The 9,900-nt window shown below is 34.3% G+C and overlaps 1 protein-coding gene across 6 annotated transcripts in view; it reads left to right on the forward strand.

Moving 5' to 3' along the window:
* The window catches only part of LOC135217696 (organic cation transporter protein-like), a 66,856-nt gene extending 58,777 nt beyond the window's left edge, over positions 1-8,079 (forward strand). For 5 of the 6 annotated variants that reach the window (XM_064253673.1, XM_064253677.1, XM_064253675.1 and 2 more), the window contains 4 exons: positions 1,605-1,708; positions 5,301-5,560; positions 6,139-6,323; positions 7,619-8,032. In XM_064253673.1, the coding sequence (XP_064109743.1) occupies positions 1,605-1,708; positions 5,301-5,560; positions 6,139-6,323; positions 7,619-7,825 (756 nt within the window). In that variant the 3' untranslated portion in view covers positions 7,826-8,032. Of the gene's footprint in view, positions 1-1,604; positions 1,709-5,300; positions 5,561-6,138; positions 6,324-7,618; positions 8,033-8,052 lie in introns of those variants that run through there. The other variant, XM_064253674.1, reaches the window with a different exon arrangement.
* The last annotated feature ends 1,821 nt before the right edge of the window (positions 8,080-9,900 follow it).

Consider the following 9,900-nt stretch of genomic DNA (forward strand, 5'->3'; position numbering starts at 1 on the left):
GCGTCTAGATACGTGAAGAAAGCACTCATTCTGATTACGTCGAATGAGCTTATTTTCGAGTCGTCCGAATGGGCGTTATAAAACCTTTGAGAAGATGTACAAAGACGAGAGAGATAAAGGAAGGCAATGTATATACATACATACATACATACATACATACATACATACATACATACACACACACACACACACACACACACACACACACACATATATATATATATATATATATATATAATATATATATATATATATATATATATATATTATTCGCGCTACAAATGTCCTTTAATATCTAATTCGCCCTACCTCGGAATTAACAGATTTTCATGAATGTAAACCGAAGGGGAATTTTTTTAGTTGGTAATAATTTCGTCCTATCGTGGGTTAGTATGTGTGTGTGTGAATAAGCTACGAATGTATTTTGCTTTAATTAACTAATATCTAAGGTAATGAGAGAGAGAGAGAGAGAGAGAGAGAGAGAGAGAGAGAGAGAGAGAGAGGAAGGAACTTTGCTTTCAAAATACATAATGAGCATTCCAACATTTAAGCGGATGCAGAACATAACCATGCATACATACATGAATGCACACACATACACGAACGCACACACACATATATATAAACACACATACATATACATGGAATATCTGTTTATTGCATTCTCTCGTCGATATTTGTTGTTTCATCTGAATTCTCTTTCATGCTGAATTACAACGGAGCACAGACACACATCTGCTTTTCTTGTACACTCTACCCCGGGAAGATGTGACATTTTTTAGTTGAATTCTGTTTCCGAATTCAGGAATCTGATGCAAAATCTTTGCAGTTTTCAGTTCCTGCAAATTCATTCCATCATGGCTTGATAATTCCATAAGCCTACCAAGAAAGCTTTTTCAATACTAAGTGACTCTTTTACCTATTTCAGAGGACCAAACATATGCTTAAAATTTTCTCTGAACCAGAAAAATAATAATAAGTTTATACATTCATACGGAAGTCAAAAACTAAGCATCCTCCTGACACAACGACAGCGGTTAATAAGTTCCACCTACGAGAGATGTCCTTTAGGATCTAAGGACTCAGATCCAACATAAGCCTACCTAAGTTGGCCTTGGGCCTACCCGTCCTTCTACTTGGCTTGGAGGCCACCAGCGGCCTCCAAGCAACACTGTAGTGAAGAGGCCTATCCGTGTTGAAAAAGTCTAATACCATTAAGAAATACAATTAAGTTAAAAATTGTAAAAGAATCTAATACCATTAAGAAATACAATTAAATCAAAAATTGTAAAAGAATCTAATACCATTAAGAAATACAATTAAGTTAAAAATTGTAACCGAAACCACGGAATTAATACACAGAATATACTGACCAGAATATGAAATATCATGTTTCGAACCTGATAATGTTAAAAAAAAAAAAAAAAAAAAAAAAAAAAAAAACTGGTTGGAACTATATCACGTCACGATACCTAACCAGGCTAAGGCCCTTCCGGTAAAAAAAAATATGACTTGTATAAAATTTCTAACCATATTCTGGAAAGCAATCAGTTCTCAACAGGTAACCAGGCAAAGATAACTAATCACTTTCCTTAATTTTACAGGTGACTTCGGCAACCGAGGAAGGAGATCCTACTGAGAAGACCCATCTGCAGATGATTTGGAAGAAGATGAAAAATTGTACCAAACAACTTTTCATATTACTCAGGTAATGAATGAATAGACCTCTCGCTCTAGAATTAAAAAAAAAAAAACAGTTTTTACTAATTGTTAACTAGACGAGGCTAACAAGATAAAGCGGCCTCTGGATATCAGCATCTACACACACAGACACAGACACATACGCACACATATATATGTATATATATACACATACACATATACATTGTACATACAAATCGTGTCAGTGTGATTATATATACATACATACATACACACACACACACACACACATATATATATATATATATATATATATATATATATATATATATATATATATATATATATATATATATACATATATATAATTTGTGACTCACATAAAGACTTAACTTCACCAATTCTTCGCGCTTTTTTTATACACTTGTCACTACAAAGCCGTAAGATCCAAGTGCAAGAAATATGAAGAAATTTTGATGCCCGGTAGCGGGAAACGAACCTGCGATACTATAATCACGACGAGGTCGTGTTACGGCTATTACAATTACATATGTACTCGGCTAAAATGACCAATATATTCTACATATAGTAAATATTATATATATATATATATATATATATATATATATATATATATAATATACATAAAATATATACACATATATATGTAGAATATACTGTCATTTTTACCAGATACATATGTAATCATATATATATATATATATATATATATATATATATATATATATATTATTATAATATATATATATATATATATATATATATATATATATATATATATATATATATATATAATATATATATATATATATATATATATATATATATATTTACAATATATGTATATCTCACCCGCCCTTTACCTGTTCGAGGATAAAGAAAAGTTGGAAAAAAATACTGTAATTTTTCCCGCATACGAAAACAGCATAGCTTTTTTTTTTCTTGAAAGCATAATACAACCCTTTCTAACATCGACGAAAAATCTAACCCCCTCACAAACCCCTTAAAAAAAAAAAAGTCATTATGAGCTTGGGAGCATATGGAAGGGAAGAAGGGCGGAGATCTTTAAATATGCAACACCCACTCTTTTTTCCCTTTTATATCTTCCTGCGATTCAGCTGTCATTTATTTAATAATATCTCTCGACGTCATTACCGCACGCTAAAAATATAAATGCATAAAATATCATGACGGGAACATGTGAAAGAAAAAAACCCGTTCTCGGACTTATTCATTGTTACTTTGTTTGATAAAATGTCTTGCATAATCTGATTTCTTTTCTATCTGCGAGGTAGTGCGGACGGATTTCCTCGGCAAGTGTTTTGGGGGAAAATGTCACTTAGATATTCCGTTTGCCTTGGCTCCTCTTCAGCGTGATAGATGACTCTTACGACTCGTGGAAAAATGAGGGAAAATTGACATGAGACGGGGAGACAATGGCCATCTTTACCAATGCATGCTGGCTCGAATCATTTTCCCCATGTGGAGAGACAAGTCATTTTCACCATGTGGAAAGAACAATTATTTTCACCATGTGGAGAGACATGTCACTTTCACCATATGGGGAGACAAATGATTTTTTTCCATATGGAGAGAAAGTTTCACCATATGGAGATATAAGTCCTTTTCACCACAGGGAGAGGCAGGTCATTTTCACCCATGTGGAGATAAGTCATTTCACCATGGAGAGACAAGTCCCCTCTCACCATATGGGAGACAAATGATTTTCTCCATATGGAGAGACAAGTCATTCTCACCATATGGAGAGATAGTTTCACCACACAGAGAGATTAGTCATTTTCACTAAACACATGGAGAGACAGGTCATTTTCACAATGTGGAGACAAGTCAGTTTCACCATATGGAGAGATAGTTTCACCATATGGAAAGATAAGTAATTTTCACCATAAGGAGAGACAAATCATTTTCACCATAAGGAGAGACGAGTCATTTTCACTATATGGAGAAATAAGTCAGTTTCACCATAAGGAGAGACGAGTCATTTTCACCATATGGAGAGATAGTTTCACCATAAGGAGAGTAAAGTCATTTTCACCATAATGAGAGATAAGTCATTTTCACCAAATGGAGAAACTAAGTTACTCTCACCATATTGATAAGTAATATTCAAACGACTTATATTTATCGAATTTCAGTCGACTTAACTTACAAGCTATAGCATCAATGTTAAGAATAACCATTACTATCCAATCATATGAAATAATAATTTTCATGAAGATGACGCTGATCATTCTTAGAAAAAAATAATGTTCAGAGGTACAATATATTTCACCTTCTGGAATAACAAATAATTTTCACTGGGAGAAAGGCTAACCGGTTTCCAACGAAAGAGAGAGAGAGAGAGAGAGAGAGAGAGAGAGAGAGAGAGAGAGAGAGAGATCACAAACAGGTCAGCTGCCCTCACGTAGTGACATAAAGAGTACAGTTTTCATCATAAGTCTGGACGACTAAGTTTCCCTAAGAGGCACGATAATTGATTTTCAGTTATTTTGTAAAATTTTGTAAATGGTAGAAACCAATGAATCACATGACTGAGAGATGAAAAATGTATGGATTTCTAGTTCCTAATCTCTAATACACACAAAATTTTAATCCTACAATCGTGAATTTAATTGCATTTAATAGATGGAGGAATAATATATATATATATATATATATATATATATAATATATATATATATATATATATATATATATATATATATATTTATAAAATGTATATTAATTTTTTTCTGGCCTTAACCTTAAACGCAGCAGGTTACTTACTTATATTTCATACTCAATGTGACCCATTACCGGTTGTACTAAACGTTTAAGGGTTGTTACACATTTCAGTTAAAAACGCTTTTTTTTTTTACGTTCCACGATGATATATATTAAGATAATATTTATATATATATATGTGTGTGTATATATATATACACACACACACACACACACACACACACACACATATATATATATATATATATATATATATATATATATATATATAATATATATATATATATATATATCGTTCCACCGATGATAGATAGTTAATTATATATATACATAATACATCTATATATATATATATATATATATATATATATATATATATATATATATATATATATATATTTATATATATATATATATCGTCCACGATGATAGATATTAGTTTATATATATATATACACTATATATATAATATATATATATATATATATATATATATATATATATATATATATATATTTAATTAATATCTATCAACGTGGAACGTAAAAAAAAAAGTTTTTAACTAAAATGTTCAACAACCCTTAAACGTCTAGTACAACCGGTAATGGGTCACACTGAGTATGAAATATAAGTAAGTACGCTGCTGCGTTTAAGGTTAAGGCCAGAAAAATAAAAATGAATATACCTTTTCACCTGACGGATTACTGGTTTAAAAATTTCGAAAGCTCACGTATCCTTCAGAAATTAAGCTAAAAACGACACGACATGGTTTACTCATCTCCAAAAAAATAGAATACAAAAATCATTTGAGTTCTCCTACGACAAGACGCCATTTCCTGCGCTTGTAAATCTTCTTCTTGTGTTTCCTCTAGAACTCCGAGGCTGAGGCGCATCACCCTGGTCGTGTGGATGACCTTCATGTTCTCCTCGACCGTCTTCTTCGGACTGACCCTCAATGCCCTGAACTTCAGCGTCGATCCTTACATCTACATGATATTCAACGGGTTGGTCGAAATCCCGGCGTACATACTTCCGGCCCCGATAGCTGCCCGCTTCGGCCGCAAGTTCCCCATCATCATCGGCTTCTCGGTCACCAGCGTCTGCCTTCTGGCGCTGCCCTTCATCGATAAGGGTAAGTGGGCAATACGACATCGACGAATGTTGAATGTGGCGCCTGATAGAAGCTTTTTGATAATGCTAATGTTTTTCGGGAAGAGCAAATTATAAGGCTATCTAATTGAAAGTTTTTTAGCCCTTAAAACTGTGATGTCACTACCATGAAAAACCTGTCTTTTTTTCAGTTATAAACGCGATAATTTCATGATTACAAGTCTGTCAAAGTCATCCCTCAGTTACCAGTCAGTTTTGTGAATGACCGAACTTCAGTAAACCCATGAAATCTTCGGAATACAGAGTTTAGACCAAAGGCCAAGAGCTGGGATCTATAAGGTCATTCAGCGCTGGAAGGGAAATTGAGAATAGGTAGGTCTGAAAGGTGCAACAAGATGAAAGCCTCGCAGCTGTACTATGAAACAATTGTTAGGAGGGGTGGATAGCAAGATGGAAGAAGGAAAATATGAATGGAGGTACAGTAAAAGGAATGAAAGGGGCTGCAGCTAAGAACCCCGTGAGTTGCACTGACGGCAATGCCATCATAAGGGGATGAAATCTTCGACGGGGAACTAAATGTCAAATCTTTCCCGTTTCCAGACGAATCTACGCTGGTGGTAACAGTGGCAATGTGTGGAAGACTTCTGCTGAGTTCAGCATTTCAGCTCTTCTTTCTGTACAGCGCTGAGCTATTCCCGACAGAAGTCCGACTCCAAGGATTTGGCTCAGGTATATTCCTCTCCAGGCTGGGAGGGATATTCGCCCCCTTCATCACAGAACTGTTGGTAAGTGAGACAAAAGTGCCAAGTGGAAAAGATACGAAGCAAGAGAATTGGAACTCTTCCTTTGATTAAAATATTTTATTCCCCAAACATTTCACTAATGCTTAAAAGTTTTTCCACGGAAATATTCCATTTCTAACGCGCTAAAAATGATCTATAACTGTGAAATAATTAAAATAAGCATGAGAAAGTTTAAAACACCATTAACAATAACTTTAAAATTTTTACCATAACATCACTTTCTTTATGGAAATATTAATTGCTAATTCAACTCAAGAGACAAACAGAAGTCTGTAGAAAACTGTTGATACAGAAATAATACTACAAAGATTACCAGATGATATAGTTTGTAGTAAGTCAGAGTTTATTGGTAACATTTAAATTTTTGCTGTACTTTGAAAATAATTATAATATATATTTGATAATATAAATTGCGTTCTTTAGCAACTTATTTCAAAGTTGAATGAAAGGTTTAAAGTACCATTATGCCTCGATGGTTCTTCAAAACAACAATTATCCAGTATTCTCTCATTCCCTAACTTGTTTCTAACCTTGTAGGATTCTTTTACTCATGGTAAAAGCATTCTTTCTGTACCCATCACGGATGTCGTAACGGAACGTAGCAAAATGTATTAGAATGAGTGAAAGTCAATTTAGTGGTTCAACAGGTTTAAATGCAATGCAAAGGGTCACAAAATTAAAATAGGTAAATCTGCTTTAAAAAACAAAATGGGATTTTTGCTTATATCGTCAGTTCTTTCTTTCATCGTAGTTATGAAAGCTTTATCTTGCTGCCCTCCTATTTGGGGTGCTTTCTCTTGCCTTCCTTGTCAAAACGATCAGAGGAGAGACAATTCGAATAGTCAGGGACCGTACTCATATCCTACTGCCGATTTTCCTACTCTGGGAAAAGTGGTTTTCCCTTCTTTTTTTATGGCTTCCGTTGCAGATACTGTTCAGGCCGTTCAAGGAGAAAGACCATCCTCCGCACAGGCGGCGTCACACCAAGATCTTGCCTTGGTCCCGCTCCTTATAAAATGAGTAGTGTGGCTTTCCTTCTGCTATCATTCAGTGAGCCTTCTTCTTCTCAGTTCCGTTATCTCTGACCTGATAACCTACTTTCTTTCCAGGGTCAGCACATCGATTCCAAGTTTTCTTATCTCTGATCTAGCTAAAGTCAATTGGTTACCTGTGCTATTATCCTTAACGACCTTCCATTGTATAGCTTTCCAAAATGCCTACCACTGCGGTAGGCCTATGAGGTTGATTTTACCATTTCTCCATTCTCTTTCCTCCAGGGCCCTCTGTACTCCTGGTCGCCATCAGTTGTGTTTGGTGTCTTTTCCTTGATAACAGGCTCAATCTTGCTACTCCTTCCGGAGACGCTGAACAAACCTATGCCGGAGACAATCGCAGAGCTTGAAAAGGACTCGCCCAACGCTGCCAGCAACAAGAAGAACAACTTGGAAATGGAAAATACTTCGCCCGGCGACACCGACAAGTAGTAGAACTAGAACTTGAAGGCGAGCTGATCACCACCAATAGGCTAAGACTAAGAATAGCAAGACTTCATATTGTATACAGTTCTGAACTCATATGTTTTTGAAATTTATATTCTTTACTTAACTTACCGCCCCCTACCCCCTTCTCTCTCTCTCTCTCTCTCTCTCTCTCTCTCTCTCTCTCTCTCTCTCTCTCATGGCAAGGGATTAATTCTTGCTTGTTACGGTAGGCACCCAGACGGAGGTAACCCAGGAAAATGACCGGGAGGGGCCGGAAAATTGTAAAATTATAAAATAGAAAACGAACGATATCGCTAGAAAGAATCAAGGAAAAGAAAAAAACACGAATAATGAAAATGTGACTAGAGTGAATCGATCAGAATTTCCGGTGGTTAGTGATGATATTCTACAGCAATGGAATTACGTCCAGTGAATATACAAGAATAAACCGGCGTTAAACACTCCTCGTTTCATTTTCTTTTCCTGTGATTATGGCAAAAGTTTTTTTTTTATTTTGTTTTTCTCGAGAAAGTAAAGCACAAAAAAAAAAAAGTATAAACTATGCCAAAGTTTCTTCGGCGCAATCGAGTTTTCTGTGCAACATGTAATGAAGGCCACCGAAAACAGATCTATCTTTCGATGGTCTCGGTATAATGCTGTATGAGCCGCGGCCCATGAAACTCTTAGTCGGCAGTGGTGGCCTGTGTTGTTGCGTTGCCAGACACACGATCATGGCTAACTTTAACCTTTAATAAAATTAAAAAAAACTATTGTGGTTAGAGGGCTGCAAATGGGTAAGTTTGATGACTGGAAGGTGGATGATCAACAAAATTAGTCTTCACCGTCTACTCAGTGTGCATCATAATAAAGTTATAAAATTATAGAGCAAGACAATATCAGTACAAACAATATAGTCAAAGCGCAATACATGTATTATGAAGTTCACCTCTAACATCGTAGCCAACGTGCATTAGTATACCACTTATTAGCGAAACGGAGGTCCCAGTGGAGCATTTATTGAAATTACTACTGCAAAAAAGAAAGAAAGAAAAAAAAAGTTATTCCTCAGTGAACACAGTTCCCCACAACAACAACAAAGAAGTAGTTTGCAGGCTTACTCCCCGAGTAAGCAAAAATCTCAGTCCTAATTGAGTAGAAGAATATGTGGCAGCATCTATACATACTACCTTGTTTTACCCTGAAACCACTCTCCTCCTTACGGGCTGCTGTGAAGCAAGAGCCCGAGCCAGTGCAAAGCTAGCTTAATTTAGCTGCTGCTGGGAGACTAGAAAAATGGATATAAAAAATCATATGGCTTATCGACTGCGGACAGTTAATAAATGGAACATACAGCGATGATTCTTTTATTTCAATAATATCTGGATTTGATCAAAGTTCCCGGTTTTAAAGGTTTTAAGAAAAATAGTTTAACATGGAATAACGACTTCGTTGTTGTCTAAAATTTCATTCAAAGTTTGGATTAACTGAAATTTCATACAAAGTTGAATATCGAAAATTTCATTCAAAATTTAGAATATCTAACATTTCATTGAAAATATAGAATATCTAACATTTCATAGAAAATTTTGAATAGCTAACATTTCATTCAAAATATAGAATATCTAACATTTCATTGAAAATTTAGAATATCTAACATTTCATTCAAAATTTATAATATAATACAAATTTAGAATATCTAACATTTCATTCAAAATTTATAATATCATTAAAAATTTAGAATATCTAACATTTCATCCAAAATTTATATCTAAAATTTCATTTAAAATCTAGAATATCAAATATTTCATCCAAAATTTAGAATATCTAACATTTCATTCAAAATTTAGAATATCTAGAATTTAATTCAAAATTTAGAATATCCAACATTTCATTTAAAATCAAGAATACCGTGTAAAGAAATTTAACATAATAAGATGATATGAAAAACAGAAAAAATCGCTACAGCAATAAGCTTTATCAAAACCATTCAAGGAAAAGCATTTTAGAATTACCAATAGAAAAATTACTCATTAATAACAAAAAAGTAATAGAAAAATCCAATATTACCGAGGGGCTAA

Source organism: Macrobrachium nipponense, chromosome 7 (genome assembly GCF_015104395.2).
Source record: "Macrobrachium nipponense isolate FS-2020 chromosome 7, ASM1510439v2, whole genome shotgun sequence".
Taxonomy (NCBI): domain Eukaryota; kingdom Metazoa; phylum Arthropoda; class Malacostraca; order Decapoda; family Palaemonidae; genus Macrobrachium; species Macrobrachium nipponense.